Source organism: Copadichromis virginalis, linkage group LG16, assembly GCF_057382275.1.
Source record: "Copadichromis virginalis isolate Kocher_CV1m ecotype Utaka linkage group LG16, C_Virginalis_male_GT1.1, whole genome shotgun sequence".
Taxonomy (NCBI): domain Eukaryota; kingdom Metazoa; phylum Chordata; class Actinopteri; order Cichliformes; family Cichlidae; genus Copadichromis; species Copadichromis virginalis.
This window is the reverse complement of record NC_140633.1, coordinates 24,128,512-24,148,902: the sequence shown is the minus strand read 5'-3', so window position 1 is coordinate 24,148,902 and position 20,391 is coordinate 24,128,512. Positions and strand designations below refer to the sequence as shown.

Below are 20,391 nucleotides of genomic sequence, written 5' to 3'. Positions count from 1 at the left end.
GGGGACCTGGTGGGGCTTCTGCTATTATGCGCCAAGATGGAGAGAATTGCTGCAGTCCAAATTCCTTTTTGTGAGGGGACAATTTACAACTTGGTAATAGACCTTTTTATGTGCCTCCATCGCCTGTCATTGGATGCCACTGGTCATGTGCGAGAGGCAAACGTCTTCATGGCCCTTTTCCTGATTTCCCTGGCGATTTCCCCCCACTGCATTCTGTATCACGTTGTCTATGGTGTTAAACCGATACACTACGGTCTGCTCTCTTAAAAATCGCCTGCCATTCGTTTCATAATTGTCTGATCAGCGCATATTTTCCCGGCGCTGCGTCGTTTGTTTAATTAATTATTTTTTCTTTTACTGGATGACAAGAGAAGCGTTTCAACTTTATCCACATCCCACCTTCTTCATTCACAGAGCTGTGCTGGCTCTTTCACGCAAAATGCACTGCCTGAGCAAACGTCAAAGAGCAAGCATGGAGTACCTCACCACCATAGGTAAGATTTCTTGTGCGATAATGGCGTTTATTAGTTGGGCATGTGTGAGAGCATGTAAAGTTTGACAGCTTCCTGTTTCATTGGTCATGTAAATGAGCTGCAAGGTAATGGCACTCAGGTAATTTGGTGAAGTCACATGTTGCTGGGTGTGTTGGGATTAATTGTTTTTGTTTTTAGACATGTTCAGTAACAGAAGTCTGGCCATTATATTATAATGATTAACAAACGTCCGTTTAGCCGGCAAGTTGCCTTTTATAATGCAACAACCACAGAGAAATATTTAAGAAGATATCATATGGATTTCAAGTCGTTTCATCGTGTTTATTGATGCCTTTTTAAAGCCTTAGATGCACAAATAGAAGTTGTTTCTGAGGTCACAGATGGTGATGTGTGAGCTGTGTTTTTGATGCAGAGAAGTTTTTTTTTTCCACTGTGCACTGCAAGAGAGCTTTGTCTTTAACCGGTCATTCCTTATTTTGCTTTCAGCGTTAAGTTATTGGTTGTAGACAGATCCCAATTCCATCAGCCTCTACGAATAATTGTAGCTATATTATCCCTCATCTCTCAACCTGCTAGAAAATCTGTATTGGCGTATTCAGGCCACCATATTCCATCACACTGTTTCGCTTTATATGCTAATAAATGAGGGATTATACTCGAGACAAAGTTCAGTTAATTTGCTTTATGGAACGTATACAAAGCCTGGCAGCAAAAGTTCAGTTTTCCTACTTGTTTTCAGCTGCCTGGAGATGAGGCCAACTGAACAAAGACAGTATTTCACTGTTGCCTGACAGGCAGCTGCGAAAGTATTTACAGCCTTACTGCAATGCGGCAAAATGGACCCTGAAAGACATGCAGGCACAAGCAGAAGCCTGAGAGAATTACATAGGACTCAGTCATGATCTTTTACATTTTGACAGTGCAAAAAAAAAAAAAGATCACACGTTTTAAGCGTTTTTTGTAATGCACGTAATTATTTAGTATATGTGTGACCGCAGGCCCTGCACTAATATTTTTATTAGTTTCCATAAATGGATTTCCTCCCTTCACTCCTACTCAGCTCCTCTCAGACATCCAGACTGTCTAGACCCTTTAGCAACAGACTTATATAATCATATAATATATTTTGTGAGATTTCTTTTTTAAATATTTTTTTTGCTCAAGCCAAGCCATGTGAACCTAAATGTGCTGTCATTTGCCTTCTATTTAATAGTTTTAATTGTTTTTTTGTTTCCACTTAGATAAATGATGCTTTCATTAACAATGTTAAGTATGAATCATCACCACAACATCAGCATTTTCAATTTCAACATCTACTTTGCAGTTTATTACTACAGATATTCCCATTATAGTCTTTTTTAAATGTTCACTCTACAAATAGAGGAAAATATTTAGATATAAATATGCTATGGTAATTATTCTGAATTCATATAATGTGTTTAAAGAGCTTGACTAAACCTAGTTTTGAATTAGCTTGCATTAGGCTACTTGCTTTGGAGGGAATCATTTAGAGGAGTAATTGAGCAAATTTTGAAATCAGTGGTCTGCATACCAACAGTAAATCTCCTCTCCCCTCATTCAAAACTTCATCAACAGTTTGATGCAACACAGGATTGGGTGAAATAACTGGTTTGTGTATGTTTTATATATTTATTTATTTTTTGTATTTATTACAGTGGAACTGTGGAGAGGCCTTTATCATGCCAGCAGAAGGCGCTGTTGCCCAACAGTCAGATTCTCTGGTCCCATTTAGCAATCCTTTTACTAGCATGCTCTTTGGTGCTGGCGGGAATCACGTGATCCAGTTCGTTTTCTTTCTAAAAGTTGTTTTGGTGCCAGAAAAGTCACCCATGTGGCGCGCATGGGCACTAGATACGTTAAAGGCTGCTATCAAATGAGATCAGCCATTAAGATTATACAATGGTGCATTTTGTGCTGGTTTGGAAATCCTCCAAATATTCATGTCTGTCATCTTTCCCCAGCAAACAGTCATTCAATAATCGTAAACTGTGTCCTCGTGATAAACAGGATGATTCAATTAAAACGACTTTATTTACAAGTTCAAAACAGTTCGAGGAAACATGAAAACTAGAAGCAGGGGTTATGTGTAGGAAGAATTTGAATCTGCAAGGAAGGAAAAGCTTTTATGAAGACATACATGTAAGAAAATTCAAAGCCTCTGATCTGCTGCCCTCACATTTATTATACCTGCCGCACTGTGGCAGCCACCCAAACCTCAACATGGTCTGCTCTCTCCGGTTAGGTCAGAGCAGGGGGAGGAGGAGGACCAAAAGGCATTGCACTCTGGGATTGGCCCGGAAGAATGAATGACATCAGTCCTATTGTGACAGGTTCACTGGACAGAAAAAAAATGTATTCGGGCACCAATCAGTGACGCGTAGTGGTTCATTTGTTAACACTTTAGAGGTCAAAAGGCGTCAGATTTCAGGAGATTTAAATATTGAAATTCTCGATTTCAGTAGTTTTGATTCCATCACACCTCAATATTAAAATGATTAAAATGAATATTTAAGATGACCAGGATACTTTGGTGTTTGTTCATGGAAGTTTAAAGCTCGCACATATTTTTCTCCCCAGTTTTCACGGTGGGAATAAAACATGCTATTCTGTCACGGCTCGCTCTTGTACCACTTTCTGTTGTGACTGTTACAAAATCCCTTCCGCTTCCCTGCTTCCTCATTTCCACGACTTTTCCTCAGTGCACATCAGTGCAATCGCTATTATTGAGTAAGAGCAACTTTCGGGGTTATTTATGGGCCTGCGCCCTGTTGTGAATGGCTGTGAGGAAACACGTGATGCCATTAAACTTTGTTTTATGGCCTGGGACTTGACAAGCCAAAATATAATTCTCATTGTGTATTAGTAAGACAGTCCAGATGGAATAGAGCCTCAATTGACATGGAACTCTACCGGACTGACTTTTCCCCTTCAGCATGGATGCGTTTGTTGGACTGCGTGTCATCTGTTGCGGTTTCCGCGGTAAGCTGCGTTTTATCATTATGCTCGTGGTATGGGCGTGTGATGTCACATGCGTAATGCTCAGGCTAAACTGTTTCCTGCCTGTAAAGCTGCAGTGCATGCTCGGTAACTTTTAGACAGTGTGCTCTTCTGATGAAGTTGTGTTCAAGTTTAGTACTTGTTTGATTTGTTTTGAAAAGCTTTTATGGATCTAACCTTCACTCTTTTTTTAAAAGTGTTATTGGTCTGATTTGCTCCACACCATATTCTTCTTATTCCTCTTTTGGTTCTGCTTCTTTGTTTGGTCTTTTTAAAGCTGTATGGTGATCTTGTGCAGTTAACTTGAGATTTTAATCAAAGGAATTTTATTTTAAATTGCATTAATTTCCTGCTGTGTCCAACTGTTAAGCTGCACATTTCTTCACCCACAATTCGTTTGCTAGATAACGTCATCTTCTCTTTGGGTTTCAATCACACAGAAATGTTTTTTTTTTTTAAACAGCACTGATTTCGCAAGAAAATCAGTTGTAAGTCTTTACATGGTGTGGATTTTCTTTTTTCTTAATTCACCCCAGGCCTGGCGCGTTTCTAACTGCAGGCCTTTAAATTATTAATTTTGTCACCCTTTGTTAGAAATCTAGTCTTGCAATGGTTGCATGTTTGATCCAAGCTTCAAATGGAATTTAGCGTTTATTTTGTATTACTATCAGACCAAAAAAAAATCCCTTTATTAAGTTGTGTGAAAAATAAGCAGGCCTGGTGTTTTCTGCAGCTTTCAAATCCACAGCTGATGGTTTACAAAATCGAAAACAAATATCTGTGAATGTAATGAAGAAATAGTCGAGCTGGAGACTAGTTGGCCATTGGTTTAACACGAGCTGCCAGGAAACGCTGACTTTATCATTCTTTTGTTGGGGAACTCGGCTTTGACCCGTCACAAGGACCGGCAGGGTCAGGTGAAAGGCAGGTCAGGCTGTCTAATAAATACTGAAACGTGAAGTGCAAGGACGATTTATAATAAATGAGTAAATAAATAAATAATGCACTCATCATTTAATTGAGGCCATAACGAATATTTTGAGTTTTTGTTCGTATTTTAGCGGAAGTTTTCCAGCTCAGATCACAGCATATATATGTGCACATGCATACTACACGCAGGCCTACATATTCGTTAAAGGAGCTCCAGCACAAAGCGTCACACTGATTTTACATTTTACTGTTTTATGTTTGATTCTTATTTATTAAAGGCCTCTTTTACAAGGTTGGTGCAAGCCAATAATATTCCCTATTATATTACACTAAACCGTTTACATCACCTGTCAAATAATTAGCCACGAATTTGTTTCTTTATCCGTTTAATTTTTCTTATTAAAGAAGAAAACGTGTTCTGTGTGTGAGGCACAGTTGCTTTTTAAGCCCTTTCAGAGCTGAGATGCAATTATTGTGTCACATTTTGGACAAGAAGGAAACATGTCATAAATTCAAATTACTGTCTCGTTGCTTAAATACTGACTCAAAATTTTTAGAGTTTGCTATATTTTCTCGCCATCAGCGTTATTTTTCTCCATATAGACGCACTGATATGAAATTAGCTCACTCGCATGGTGATTTAGCGTCCTTGAAAAAAAAAAGTGTATTATTTTTGCTAGACCCTCTCAGTTTCTCTCAGTTTTGGCCAATCTGTCTTGATCACGCCCAGCTTTAACTAATTTAATTTGTAGAGGAAGCTCGGTGTAGGGCTTGAGGTGGTCTCCATGGCAGTTAGTTAAGGTCTGACGACTTGGTAAACTTTTGCACCCTTTGAGCTGTCAGCAGCAGTAAAAATAATTGAACTTTTTGATAAGTTTGTAAATGATTTGAGTTGACCTCGATGGCCTCCAGCCCGTAGCATCTTTTGGACAGCGGAGGTAGGAAACCCCTGTATAACCTGGCAAGTGCTCAGGGGTTTATACCGTTGCTCGATTGCTTGACGGAGGCTTAACTTTAAATCTGAGCTGACAGTTTTAAAAAGTTTAAGGTCATTTATGGATTTATGGTGTTTGAAGAAGTGTATTGTCTTGCTGTGAACTTGGGCTGTAGCCTGATGAAGAGAAGAAGATCTTCTGCGTTGAAAGCTGGGCTGACCTCAGTTGGTAGCTGTTTTTTCATTTACTTTACGCTTGTCATTTTCTTACGATTGATAGGAGCACCCAGGGCAGAGGTAGCCTGTAGCCTAATATTTTTGCTTTTCCTTTTCTTTATGTCTTTCTTCTTCTGCTTTTTTGGAAGCCTTGTCAACCAGCAACTGACAAGGCTTCGAGGGTTTCGTGTGTCCTATTGACGAGATTTCCTTCAAATAAGCAACAAAAAAGACCACGAAAAAAGCCTACTTTATACTGTAGAAAAGGGGAATAAATTAAAAAGGAAATGCCGTGGCTAAAACAAAGAAAATAGGGCACTCCGGAGTGATTATAGCTTATAAAAGTATGTGTTTATCCCTGGGTTTTTAATACTTGCCTCTTATTTTCTTATGTAACCTCAGCTTCTTTGATGGTTTTGGTTTATTCTGATTGTGAGCCACTCTGTTAATTTTATTAGTCTAGAGTGCTGCACAAAGAAAACGTGATGTGGTTTAGGGGGTAAAATTAGGCAGCATCGCTTCCCGTCGTCTATATATACCCTGTAGAACCGAATTTGTGTGATGAAACCAGATTCACAGATTCGATTCTAGGGGAGTATATGGTCGATGAAAAAACTTCGATTTATTGACTTTACTGCCATCGTTATCAGGCATTTGAAGCCTAATGTGCTTCCAGTTGTTACATTAACAGTGTTGGTTTATGAGTGAGAGTAAATCTGACAACACCACATTCCTCATAAGAGGTCGTGCTGTAACTCTGTAGGCTTAAAGGAAATCTAATATGAAATGTTGCACGTGGAAATAAACATTGGAAGGTGTCTCTATTCCTGTTTGGCTCGCTGTGCTTTGCATGAAATACCAAATGAATTTACTAAATGAAACCAAGCCACAGACACTCCAGCTGTAGCTCTTTTTTCTCTTGTGGGCAGTTTCTGTCTCTACATTATTGATTCCCAGAGACTGCTGCTGCTGTCCAATAGGCTCCTGAGACAGATTTTTTTTCAAAGGGATGGGAGCAGATGAAGTGATGAGATTCGTGTAACTTTTGGATGACCCCTTCTTGACAAAGACAGTGTCCATCAATTGTCCTCACTCATTATTCGCTGTCTTTATGCCAAGGGGCTTTTTGTATCTTTTGTTGGTTTCTCTGTTGAACACCATGCTTTTAAGTTAGACTTTAGAAACCAGGAATCAGCTTTGATGAAACATCACCATGCACAGAAGACAATCCCCATTTTTAATATTCTGTTTTCTTTTTAATACGTTTCGTAAGTTCAATATTGTGCATATTTCCCCCCAATTTTTCTATTTATTTATTTTGAAATCCTCATTTTCTGTCTTCCAAACACGTACGCCGATGTTTCAAGATAATATTTGCGTTTTTTCCATCAGGTTCTAATTTCTGTGTATCTTAACTCAGATAAAAATGCATTTAGTTGTATGTTTACCAGTGTTTGGACCCGCATCACCTCTATTGGCCGATCTGGTCACATGGTTCGCTAACTTTATTCAGTTGACACCAAGTAGGAGGGCTTTATGGAGGGAGGAAAAAAGACAACTCGAGAAAAATTAGTATTTTCTACCTTCAGAAATTAATGGCCATGAGTTCGTATATGGTGAACTCTAAGTATGTGGATCCCAAATTTCCTCCCTGCGAGGAATATTCACAGAATAACTATATACCTGAGCAGGGCTCCGACTACTACAGTCCATCGCAGGACACAGACTTTCAGCATCCAGGGATCTACCCACGGTCAAACTACACGGAGCAACCCTTCAGCTGCAACACTGTGCAGGACTCCACAGTGCAACCACGGGGTCATGGGCACGAGAGAGCCAGCCACCCGAGCCATTTTAGCGAACAGACTGAGCAGGGGACTCCGGTCCAAGTGGCCGGACCCCGGACTTGTGGACAGCAGCAAAACACAAAGAGCCAAAATGGGATACAAGCCAAGCAGCCAGCAGTAGTTTACCCCTGGATGAAGAAAGTTCACGTAACTACTGGTAAGATTTCCTCTTCTTCTTCCTCTTCTTCCTCTACTGAGGGCTATAATCCAGAAATCAGTCAGTATACTATTTATAGGAGTCTTTGAAAGGCCTCGCCAATTACACAAGTCATAAATTTTTATAGCTCAGGAAATAGGCCGCTAGGTGAGCTCCTAAAAGCTCCTCAAACACGCAGACTAGCCGGTGGAAATTGGGATGAAATCTAGAGCAAATCTGGTTAAATTTAGCTAAAATAATCCACTGTTTCCTGATGACAGTTCCGTTTAAATTTCCTTAAAGTATGAACTTTGACAGAGAAACTAATTTTCTTGTCCTGCACATGTTCTACCTGCATGCTGCATCGACCACATTTAGTGACTTTTGTTTGTTTCGTTTTGTTTTTCTTTTGTGTTCTTTCTCCCAGTGAACCCGGATTACACGGGATCTGAACCCAAGCGGTCCAGAACAGCTTACACCCGGCAGCAGGTTCTGGAGCTAGAAAAGGAGTTTCATTTTAACAGGTATCTGACCAGGCGGCGGCGGATTGAGATTGCCCACACTCTTTGTCTCTCCGAAAGGCAGATTAAAATCTGGTTTCAAAACAGACGGATGAAATGGAAGAAAGATCACAAACTACCCAACACCAAGGGGAGATCTGCACCAGTCTCCAACCATCTGCAGAGCATTCAGAAGGATAACCTGACTGATATCACAGCATTATAAGAAAGGAAAGTGGTCCTGTCCTTAGAGATTAACTGTATATAAAAAAAGACAAAAGTTACATCTGACTTTTGCATGGACTGATGTCGTTTCTAGCCATTTTGTTTTTAATTTAACAAACATGACCCTCCAGCATTGTTGCCTCGAGTCTGAGTGAGAAAATCAATCGGTCTTTAAAACCGAGAGGTTTGCAAGCTGAGCCTCTTCTGTGTTCAAATTTCCTCAAAGAGACAGAAAAAACGTCGAAATAAACTTTTCCTTCCCTCTTTTTCCGACGTTGCCCCTTCTGAGGAGACATTTATCAAACAGCCTCGGCCGATTCAGTGGATTTAAACAAAGTGTCTCTGCTCTTCTCACGTGGATTCAGCTGATTTAAACAATGAAATATCTTTGCTTAAAAACAAAACAGTGAGATCATTTCAAATTACACGCACATACACAAAAGTTATTACAGCTTTCAGCACAGAAATTATTTTAGCCAACTGAAAAATTCACATTAAACGCACAATATATATATATATAAATGTATACTTGAAGGAAATATTATTTGCATATAGAGCACGCCAAACACTCCTCAACCTTTTTCAGAAATCCCCGCTGAATCTTTTGTGACTTGTATGTTTTAACTTATTTTGTACAAAAAAAGCTTTGAAATTTTAAAATTGTTATTTCCCAAACACAAGACATTCCTGTGTGCATACTATTCAGAGTGCCCTTATAAATCTTTCCTGACATCTTTGTAAACAGTGTACATTTTCAGAGGCTCTCTTGTGCCATTTAAAACTCTCCTATGAAAGATCATTTGTTCTTGCATGGCATCAAATTGATACTAGATGTTTCCAATCGGAAATAATCAAATCCTGGAGATTTAGCAGTATTTTATTTTTTATTTTTCAGACGATTTCTGCGTCATTATTTATTTGTTTAAAAACGTGTACATTTTTTCGTATAGCACACAATTAAATTAAAAGTATTCGTTAAACCTTTATTATTCCGAAATATGTTTGAACTCTTGTGCGTTATTAGCATGGCCTTATGCAAAGTTTTAGTCTTAGTTAACATGGGAATCTTCTATTTTTTTTTTTTTTTTCATTCACAACCAAGCTATCCATGGGGCTCTTTCAGGTCATGTTTCAAGACAGATATTTCTCGTTTTATACCGTCTTTGTCCTCGGACAAAAAGCCAAGAAGCTCTCCCAGTATGTGGAGGTCTCCTTTCTGAAGTCTTCTTGACGAGAGAGTTGAAAAGGTATTTCAACCGAAGGTCGACAAAGCAGCAGTGGCAGGTTCATCCAGGGGACACATTTCAGCCGCAAGGACTGACCCCAGCACCCCTGACCCGCCGGACAGGCAGCATTTCTCTCCCAGGCGCTGTTCGCTTTGCTTTGGAGGACTGTTCCACCCTCAAAAAAAAAAAGAAAAAGAAAAAAGGCTAAAGCTGATTCAAAGTAAGAGCCACTGAATTCCTCGTTTTACACGTGTTTAAACAGTATTTATACCAGGCGAAGCCCCCGAAAAGGTTCTGATTTGTGCGTTTGTCTCCTCATGTCTATATGCAATCTTTTCGTTTTTATTTTTGTACATGCTTTTTACCTTGTACGGTGCATTGAGATGTGAGAAGTATATTGAATAAAAAAAAATAAAGATTTCTACTGATTATGCATTTAAGTATTTGGGAGACTGTGTGTGTTCTGGGATGTTTATTTCCTGCACTCAAGATAGATTTTGATTTAGAAGAAATACATATATTTTTTCGACCCCGGGGTTATTTATTATTTCCCCGATAGCTTGAAATTTTAGAGTAACTTTTTTTTGTTTGCGTTATTTGGTGCCATTTGGTTTACGCTAGACGCAAAGGACAGCTTTGCTCCAAGTGTTTTTTCACCTAAGAGTTACAAGCGTGTGGAACCATATGGAACTAAAGGCCGCTTTTACAAAACATCTACAAATGGACCAAATGGCCAGTGGATACACAAATGCAGCCTGTTGTCTTGGCAGGTCCTAAATTTAAGCACACAAGTGTATTTTTATTATTTAGAAAATAAAATAAAATAGAAGAGGTTTTTTTTTTTTTACTTTGCCGTTTCATTTTACTCATGAGTTCGTAACAAAGCGAGAGCAAGCACTGCGCAAAAACCTCCCCTTAGGAAAAAAAAAACTCTTAGTGGGGATTATTTAATTTATTTATTATTATTTTTGTGCCATAAAAACCACATTCAATGCGTAAAAGTTATTTAGACGGTTCTTTACGGTGCAGTGGAAGCACAAATTATCTCTAGTGCCCTCATAAGACTCAAATTGACAGGGAAAACTTGTTAAGAGGAGTTGGTCCTTCTCCAAGACTAATTCACGCCACATTTGTTAGAGCTGTATTAGAACGAAGGAACAAACACCCAATAGCACAGTATAGAACTTTAGGCTATTAAAGCATACCTATATTCTGCTTATGGTTAATATTAACCCCCAACCCCCCATGATCCACAAGCTGAGACTTTATTGAGGATGAGACGCAGCAATACCGACCTTCGACCCCTTCACGTTACAGGATCAGCTCGGATACAAACAAAGTGACCATATGTATGCATTTGTAAAGACAACCTGCATCCAAACACTTTTCATCCCCAGTGACCACGGGCTGATGCCCACTGAGCACGTGCGTGCACCGCGCATAAACGTTTGTGTATACATAAAATGTAAGTTTGTCACACGGATGTGAAGAGAAGCAGAGACAAAGTGATGCTACCAATCCACCATCCTGCCAAAAATGATCTCCATATAGATGCTGAGGAGAAGATGAGAGAGAGAGAGGGAGAGAGAGCGAGGGGGGCTGGGTGGGGGGGGACTGGGGAGAAGCGACTAGAAGGGGGGTGAGGGGGGAGAACCTACCTAAAATACATTACAAGCTCTAACTTAACCAAAGGTTGCTTTTTTATTATTATTATTTTTAGCTACTTAATATAAAACCTGGGTGTTTTGAGCGTCTGATATATAATGCATGAATTGAACTAATGCCAATATCATAGTTTCCTTGGCAGTTATCAGGTCAGAGCAGCCTACTACAACGTGCAGTGTGTAGCCACACTGACCTACATGTCTGAACAGCAATAAATGGGAGCCAAAGGCAGTGCCATTTTCAATGACACTGCACCCAGTGCAGGAATACAACGTCGTTGCTCTCCATCCGGCCATATTTGATTTCCAGCTGTTTTCGCAAGAAGCCTCTCCGAGCCAGACAACCCCCCTAAGATATATTAAAGTGCGCTGTCTGCATTCAGAGATATAATCCAGAGACTATACCACTCCGCTCTCTATTCTCGACCACGTGATTGTCTAAATAATTAATGCAGCACGTCCCCCTAGAAACACGGCGTCGTCATTAATCGCAAGGACTCTATCAGACTTGAAAACTGAAGAGATCCCCCAAGAAAATAATATCCGATTCCCGGCGCAACTGTAGTCCCGCACTTTAGCAACACATCTGAACCGATGGATGCTTGGGTAGGTAAATATTTCAACATTTTTCATGTTGCCCCAGCTGGTAAATGACGATATCAAATGTCGTGATATTTGATAAATTGCTCCCTTTGATGTGTGCGCTCTGAGCGCAATTGTATAGGCTGTGGCTAGTCGCTGTACGCATGCCTTCTTCTTTTTTTAAAATAAATAAATAAATTAAATATATTAGCAGTAGCATAATTTTTCAGTTTTGCGGTTTGCAAATGTCTTGAAATGGACTGATGGGACTAATGTGAAAAAAGTAAATGGCAGTGACAAGTAGGATTTATGGATGCTCGCTTTGAATAACTGCTCTTTCGGACACATGCAGCTTAGTCTGCTCCCTCTTTTGGGCCCATAGACTCCTTATTCAGAGTCTAATTCGGATTTTTGCTAATTTAATGTGAAGTTGTTTTTGTTTCTTTTAATCTGAAGTAAATTGAATATGTTTAAAGAAAGCATTAAAATTAACTTGTCTTGTTTGCGAAGCAGAAATCGCGATTTTTGGTGTTGTATTTTTAACCATAAGACAAATTCCTAGTTATTTATCTCTCCCTTTCGCTTTAGAGCACAATAATTTTCTATTGTTTTTATTGTTAGTGGGGGATGATCTAATTTTGATTTCTTAGAAGTCCTAGAAGTTCGGCCAGGCTGACAGTTCTGCCTCCTTGTAAATCATTCTCAGTTATCCCTGAAAGGGTGCGAGGCTGTTGGGGGCCGGGCGAAAACTGTAAATCTTTCACTTTTATTACCCTCTGAACATATGCTGAGACGCTACCAGTCCGGCATCCCTTCTTCTTCTTCTTCTCTAGCAAAGATTACCCACCGCTGAACCAACCAGGTCCGAGAACCGTCTCTGTGGTTCGAAATCTTAGAGTCTGGCCTTTCGGTATATTTTCTCTGGCATTAAAGCGTGCCATTATTTGGCATAGTGTGGGGTTAGTACCGAAAACAATGCAAGAAGACACTGGCTCCGTGCCTCTTTGTGCTTCAGCTGTGTGGGAAGACAGACACAACAAACACGAGATGATAATGTGGTTTATTTGAATACAATCCTTTCCCAGTTGCAAGAAAATACACACACGTCATTTATTTCATAAATCATTTTTTAAAATGCACTCCCACATCATTGCGCAGTTGTTTGTAAATTACACAGAACCGCGTTTTAAAACGTTTCAATATTATGCAAAATGTGGTGAGTGAGGCCCTCTTTATTCGTTTTATTGCGAAATCCCCGCTAGTTTCTATCTTTAGGGGGAGTGAGGCAAAGAAAAAGAAATCTTCATAAATGTTGGAAATTTCAAATCTTCTGTGACATAAAATGCACAGATCATTTTTTGCACACATGCATTGCACTTCAGTGCCTTTGTGGGGGGGAGGTTAAAGATGTCTAGATTTGCACGTTGAGCACCCAAACAAAAGCATATCTGCTTGGGTTTAAACGCTGAAGTGCAGGCGAGCTGCAAAGCTCGCAGCTCATGGGGAGATAAAAAGAAATAGGCAGAGGAACATTTTCACATTCACACAGTTCAGATGAGGAAATAAACGCCACCCTTTATCAAAATGGATTGGTGAGGTAAGGCTTACTTGAAGAAGGGAACAATCACGTGAACAAATATGCTTGTACCTTAAGGCAGCGCCTTTATTTGTCATCATAAAGCTTCCGAAACACCCCAAAATCCCAATGTTAGCTGCAAATCTTTACAGGCCTCTCCGTTTTTGAATTCCTGTATATTTCACTGGGTGATTGATTGCCAGTGATTTTTTTCAGGAATAAGGATACCTTGTTCGCTTTTTATTGGTAGTTGAATGCGAGTCCTTCCATTCTTTCGGGAATACTGTCTCCACTGGTATATGGAAATGTCTGAAAAACAGCAAGATCAGGTTTAGGACAGCATTGTCTACAGACAAAGGGTGAAGGATTTATTCTTGAGACAACGTGGAAAGGAACTGAGACTGAGAGGGAACTGCTTTATGATGAATTGATTCACAGGTAAGAAATTGCATGGCAGAAAGCAACCTTTAACCACGGGTTAATATAATCCAAGGAAATATATATGATTCATTCCATTCATGGAGGCGATGCTCGTTAACGTCGCTCTCACCGGCAAACGCGCGGGTATGGAGCCCAAAGCTATCTCTTCAAAAGCAGATTCATATTATTACCATTATTATAGTTTTTTTTCCTCGAGAAATTGCGTTCAAATATTATCGACAGATCGAGCCAAAGCTACCCTGCGCTTTTCAGCTGATTTCACGTTTATGAAAACCTGCTCGGAGGAAAAAGTGGGAGAGGAACTTTTCTTTTTGACTCTTGGATCGTAAATCACATTAATTTGTTGTCTTATCCTCACTCGCTGGCGTTTGCCGTTGATTTATGTGGGTTCAGTAGTATGGCTTTGTTAACCTGCAACGTTATATTATAGGTGAATTTATAGTGGATGCTTTAAGGGATAGGAGGTCTGAATAGTGAACAAGGACAATGCAAATGCGGTTTTTTTTTAATGTTTGGATACCTTAATGGCTAATTTGTTCCATGCAAATATATTTTCTCTCTCTTTGGACTGATGAGCAGCAGGTCTAAGAACACAAGGCAATAAACTCAAATTTGAGATAATTTCCACCCATTTTCGTTCAGTTTACTGTTTTACTTTGGATAAAGATTTAATGTTTGTGCACTGCAGCTTTTGTATTATAGGCCTGAGCTGCTCATAATTACGCGCAGTCTCCTGGATTTAAAAAAAAAAAAAAAAACTAAAACTAAAAATACAGACATTTTGCTACAAAATGGGAATTTGTAAGCACTATACAATTTTCTGCAAAAAAACAAACAAAACGCAATTTGTGTTTTGTTTTCGTTTTCGTTGTTTCAAAACAGCAGCGAATACATTGTGTAAAATTATAAACTTAGCTTAAAAAATAATATATATATATTTCCAGTTATACAAACTTCCCTCTTATTAATAGATTTTCAAAGGTTAAGCTGAAGAAACGACTAAGTGAGATAATAACACTCCAGATTGAGTCCGACCCATTGTGTGGACCAAACTTACCGTAACAACGCGTAGGCGAAAAACACAGCCGCGTGAAAAGGGAACCATGTCTGCTACTAGTAGCTCAGTGTGCTCAAAAGCACTCGAGGTGCAGACTATCGACCGGCTTTTTAGAAAATCCTCATGAAAAAATCCTACAGTTGAATCGTGATACTATGAAGCTAAAGTCCTCGGATAGATGCAATGAAACAGGAGCTGTTTGTTTCTTTTTTTTACACTCACTGCAAATATAATTATCTGGAAGATTTCTGGGTTTGAAGTTCTGGTTTCCTTGCCGTCGGTCGAGCATCTTGTCCTGTTTCTCTTAGCGCTGAAAAGCTGCTGTGAATTTAGTCGAGACTTGGCTCTTCTTTAAGGCAAACTGTTCGTTGTTCATTAAACTATGACTTACTGCTGAATGACCCTAAGGTCACCTAAAACGCTTATGAGTGCTAGATATTTGGCCTGACTCTTTTGTACTAAAAGTGCACATGTCAGACTTTTCAGTCTCAAGAAAATGAAAGCAAAAGAAGAAGAAAAAAGTAAAAAAAAAAAAAAAAGTGAAATAAAAATAGACATACAATAAAAACGCTGGAAAATATGGAACTAAAGCCTCAGTTCTATTAAGCTACTATATTTTTCAATTAATTATCTAGAACTGTTTAGTTTAGCTTGAGTTTACACATAAATATAAATTTAAAAAAAAATACTACAACTAAAAATGTATCACTCATTTTTAACACAACATGCATCGAAAATAACGCAGGGCTCAGACTAATAACAATACATTTATTTGTGTTATTATTTTTGTCTTTTAGGTCGAGATGGAAGCAGTGGTGAATGCTTGAGGGGTATAAAACAGATCTGCGCAGATTTCGGTGAGTAACGTTTTTTTAATGAAGGGAGAGGACAACACAGCCAACTGCTAACAAGGTGAAATGGTGATTTGTTATTAGGCTACATATTTACGCTCACAGTGTTTCACAGGAGGCTTAAATCAAGAAAACAGACATGAAGGATGGTCTTAACCTGTACGTGTAATTATTTACGCAGGCCAGAGTCCAATTTCAGTAAGTCCCATTTCCTTTTTTAGCAGCGTTGCCGGAATTAAACAGTGAGAGCACACACAATAAGAAAATTAAAAAGAAAAAAAAAAGTAGAGTTTTTCAAGACCTCGCCAGTATCCCCGTGCCTTATTCAAAGCAGCAAAACAGCTCCGTGCTTTCCACCTCTGTGTTTAGCTGGAGACTCGCACTAAGCCAGAATGGAGGCATCATTTATAAACCGAGCCTCTTCATGGGAGAAGTCGCCGACTATGAAATTCTTTCCCTTGCCTTCCTCCTACGCTTAGTTTTACACTTCTGAGGGGCTGTGAGTCTTGAGGAGTGTTTTGCTTTTCATTCCCCTCTCTCAGGCCGTTTACAACCATAACATTTGCGGTCATAAATTTTGCCGCGGTCCAAACTGACAGGTGCAATTGTTATGCACGGCGCAGGCTGCACCTCGTAAAGCCACCAACATACAGTACAGGAGGGCCCCTTTGATATTTTTGTTTCGGCTTACTTTAAATGTTGTCATGCTTTTTATCATATTGGTAAAATAATGAGAATATTAATAATAATTTTTTGGTTTTCAAAAATATCCTCCAAAAGTTTAAAAAAGATAATTCAAGATAATTAGACATAAATCTTTAAGAAGAAAACCGACCAAGCAGCCAAATTATAATGTTTGAGATGTGCGTAAAGGCTGGTGAAATGTCATATTTAACCCAGCCCAACCCAACCCATCTTTCTCTCTCTCTCACTCTCACTCTATCCCTCCCTTTCTCTCTCTCCCTCTCTCTCTGTCTCTCTCTCTGTCTCTCGCTCTCGCTCTCTCTTTCTAACCCTCTCACACGGCTACATTTTTATATGAACAGTGCGGGAGTTCAGTGTTGTGCTTCTTGCGCTCTTCAACATGCGATCCTAATGCCTGTGCGCGCGTGAACAATGAATGCATTAGGGGCTTTGTCAGGCCTTGTGATTACTGAAAAGGGTATTGTGTGTACGTGTGTGTCAAATGCTGATTCAGCTTATTTGCAAGGGACTCCCAGAGCCTCCCAGAGGGTCCTTTTAGTCCAAGTTAAACTTTAACTGTTTTGTGCCAAGAAACGAGTCGAACGAGCTGGAGATGAAGCATTGTCATAGACAGTTTGAAGACATTTGGTGCTTTTCTAATTTAATTGCTCTAGTTGTTTAATTAGAAAGCACCAAATGCTCTATACAGTAGCTTCAGTCTGGGCCAAGCAAGCTGTGCCTTTTGGTTTAATGTGGATTTCAAACGCTGCATCTCACACATTCTGTGGCGTTACAGTGAGAGATGTTTCTTTTTATAGGTCACAGAGTGGAGCAGCGGTGGGAAACACCAATCACGTAAATAAACAACACTCATGCAACTGGATAAAGCTTCACTGGCTTACTGGCTTTGAATCCACAAAATGCAGAAAGCAACATACTACGACAACTCTGGACTTTTTGGAGGCTACACCTACCCCAAACCAGACTCTTACAACTATGGGCCCGCACACCAGTCCTATCCTACTTCAAATATAGACAGCGACTACCAGGGCTCAGTTTGTCCCATTCAGACAGCTGCAGTCCGGCCACCAGCCCTAAAAGACAGTGACCTGAACGGAGACTGCATGCGACAAAGCAGCAGTCAAAATAACAACAACAACCAAGCGACTAGTATTTCAGAGCAGCAGGCTCCTCCACTGTCTGCATCTTCCCCTAGCTCCAACAGCTCTGCATCTCAGAAGAAGAAATCCCCATCCAGCAGTGCTTCCAGCAGTGCCACACCAGCCCTCACCAAGCAGATATTCCCCTGGATGAAGGAGACCCGACAGAACTCAAAGCAGAAGAACTCAAACAACTGTGCCACCGCAGGTAGTGATCATGATGGTGACGTGTATGTGTAGTGTCTGTGTACTGTGTATGTTGTGTGAGCGTGTAGAGGTGTGTTTGGGTAGGGAGGGATCAGGGTGGGGGGGGGGGGGGGTCTTGATGTGCATGGAATTTATAAATTATTCCTCACATTGTTCAAAAGACCCTAAGATGATTCTGTGATTCCTTCACAGGTGGTGAAGTGAGTGATGAGAAAAGCCCACCGGGACCAGCGTCCAAACGGGTCAGAACTGCTTACACCAGCGCGCAACTTGTGGAGCTGGAGAAGGAGTTTCACTTTAACCGCTATCTTTGTCGTCCTCGGAGGGTGGAAATGGCAAATCTGTTGAATCTCACCGAGCGCCAAATAAAGATCTGGTTTCAAAACAGGAGGATGAAATACAAAAAGGACCAGAAGTCTAAAGGGCTGGCGCACTCCCCCCTGGGACATTCCCCGGATAGAAGCCCGCCGCTGAGTGGCCCAAATCACATTGGATACTCTGGCCAGCTCCAAAATGTGAACAGCCTCAGCTATGACGCACCCTCACCCCCGTCCTTTGCCAAACCCCAGCAAAATATGTACGGCTTGGCCGCGTACACGGCACCCTTGGGTGGCTGCATCCCACAACAGAAGAGATACCCGGGCTCCGAGTACGAACACCACGGCATGCAGAGCAACGGCAGCTTTGCCAACGCCAATTTGCAAAGCAGCCCCGTTTACGTGGGTGGGAATTTTGTTGATTCCATGCCAGCCTCGGGCCCCATGTTCAACCTCGGCCATCTTCCCCACCCCTCATCCACCAGTGTGGACTACAGCTGTGCCGCACAGATCCCAGGAAACCACCACCATGGACCCTGTGATCCCCATCCCACATACACAGACCTCACCTCTCACCAAGCGTCTCAGGGAAGGATTCAGGAAGCGCCTAAACTGACGCATTTGTAATATGTGGTTTCGCGTGTGTGCGTGTGCGTGCGCGTGTATGTTTGCGTGTGTGTGTGCCAAGATTATGTTGCGCTCTTTTTTTATTACCTCACTAGTCTAATAACTACACTCCAAGCGAGTCGTGTGTATTATTACAGTATTATTGATATTACTATTAATGCTATTGTGTAATTATTTTCTAAATAATACAGCTTTGTCCATTTCTCTTGAATATTTGGGGATGCGGAGAAGCAGATAGCCCGGTTGTCAGTAGTTCTTTTTTTGTTCTTGTTTTTTCTCAAGTGCAATGCGCAATTGTTTTTTTTTTCTTTTTGACTGAGTATTTCATGCCATTACTTGAAGGTAAGTCTTGTAGATCACAAAAATAGAAGCGCATCCTTAGCGAGAAGGATTTTTAGGGAAGTTTTTCGTCTGTTTGTTAGGCTCTCATTTCCCCCCGCGCACACCCCAATTTATTTATTGTTTTGTATTTTTCTTTTGATTTGCATAATCTTTTGTACTAGCATATAGCCTATTTATTATTTAATTACTTTTGTATTGCACATTATTTATCGTTTATATGCGAGTATTTATACGTGTGGAGTTTGTTGTAAGATTGGACAGATCAGTGCACTTGGAAGTGTGGGCAAAACAGGGTTTGGAAAATGCTATGACTCGCAATGTGTTGTTGGTATATAAAAAAGAGCATTTCTAATTGTAAATCTGGGACAAATGGGACATTTTATAGTGTATAAACATCACTATATGTCCATGGTTATTCTTGTGTCAAATCTTAAGCAAAACGTAGACTATCGAAGTATCAAATATTATACACACCAGCATGTCATTTTGTGTAGTCCATTGCTATTTTTTATTTGTCTTCCATTGTTATTCCATTCAGTTGGATATCCATAAATTTATGAAACCCTAATGATATTGAAATGTTATATTTTATTGTGTTCAACATTTTGTAAATAAAGTGCTTAAACTTCGTTTTTTATTGCATTTTGTTGATTTCCTTTTCTTTCCCCCCTTCTTTCTTTTTCAACAAACCCTGCAGCAGGAACTCTGGTTACCCTGCAGCTTCTCATTATTTTTAATTTCTCATTCAGCTGCTGCTGTTGCTGCCAGTGAATCTGTCAGGTAACTGTGCCGAGGAGGCGTATTGACCCACAGCTTTACTGTACAGCCTAAACGGGGAGAGACAATCAATAATTAGACACCAGGATATCTAAAACTCATCAGACGGCTCTATGCTTCCAATGCAAAGTGCATTTCAGCGGAATAAAAGGCTCTGGAGGTTATTGATGTTTTATTGGTATGAGGGAAGTGAGTCTACGGGCTTATTGCATCTTCCACATGTCACTTATCTTCTTCTTTTTTTTTTTTTTTAGAGACGGCCACATGATTAGCCTCCTGCTTGCTGAGACAAGAAAATAAGCTCAATTTTCCAGCAAAGACCAAAGCCTAATCACTGACTACTGTCTAATTGATTGGTGCACAGCGAGACTGAGCATATATAGTCTCGCTTAATATATATATATATATATATATATATATATATATACATACACGACCATTTGTTTTCATGGTCGGTGTAAGACAAAGCAGACTGGTGACAAAACAGAAAAATACACGGCGATTCCTTGACACAGGACAAGATGCAGAGGGGTGTGTGACTAAGAGAGAGAGGGAGAAAGAGAGAGAGCAGTTCATCCTT

General features: G+C 40.1%; 2 protein-coding genes across 5 annotated transcripts; both read left to right on the top strand.

Annotated features, from left to right (window-relative positions):
* The first annotated feature begins 227 nt into the window (after window positions 1–227).
* On the top strand, window positions 228–19,664 carry hoxd3a (homeobox D3a). Of its 4 annotated transcripts, none has more exons than XM_085433957.1 (4): window positions 228–494; window positions 15,644–15,703; window positions 17,200–17,749; window positions 17,941–19,664. In XM_085433957.1, the coding sequence occupies exons 3-4, from the start codon at window positions 17,302–17,304 to the stop codon at window positions 18,690–18,692; spliced, it is 1,200 nt and encodes a 399-aa protein (XP_085290083.1). In that variant the 5' UTR covers window positions 228–494; window positions 15,644–15,703; window positions 17,200–17,301; the 3' UTR covers window positions 18,693–19,664. The 4 variants fall into 4 exon arrangements, with proteins under 4 accessions (XP_085290083.1, XP_085290080.1, XP_085290082.1 ...); XM_085433954.1 differs by lacking the exon at window positions 228–494 and adding an exon at window positions 11,442–11,796; XM_085433956.1 differs by lacking the exon at window positions 228–494 and adding an exon at window positions 13,058–13,786.
* On the top strand, window positions 6,210–9,978 carry hoxd4a (homeobox D4a). Its single transcript, XM_085433953.1, has 2 exons — window positions 6,210–7,596; window positions 8,003–9,978. The coding sequence occupies exons 1-2, from the start codon at window positions 7,188–7,190 to the stop codon at window positions 8,299–8,301; spliced, it is 708 nt and encodes a 235-aa protein (XP_085290079.1). The 5' UTR covers window positions 6,210–7,187; the 3' UTR covers window positions 8,302–9,978.
* Window positions 19,665–20,391: the final 727 nt, after the last annotated feature.

Excerpts from the sequence above, each read along its gene's own strand:
- hoxd4a (XM_085433953.1), top strand. The coding sequence starts at position 7,188 with ATGGCCATGAGTTCGTATATGGTGAACTCTAAGTATGTGGATCCCAAA. Across the intron at positions 7,597-8,002 it reads GAAAGTTCACGTAACTACTG|TGAACCCGGATTACACGGGA; the intron begins GTAAGATTTCCT and ends TCTTTCTCCCAG.
- hoxd3a (XM_085433957.1), top strand. The coding sequence starts at position 17,302 with ATGCAGAAAGCAACATACTACGACAACTCTGGACTTTTTGGAGGCTAC. Across the intron at positions 17,750-17,940 it reads AAACAACTGTGCCACCGCAG|GTGGTGAAGTGAGTGATGAG; the intron begins GTAGTGATCATG and ends ATTCCTTCACAG.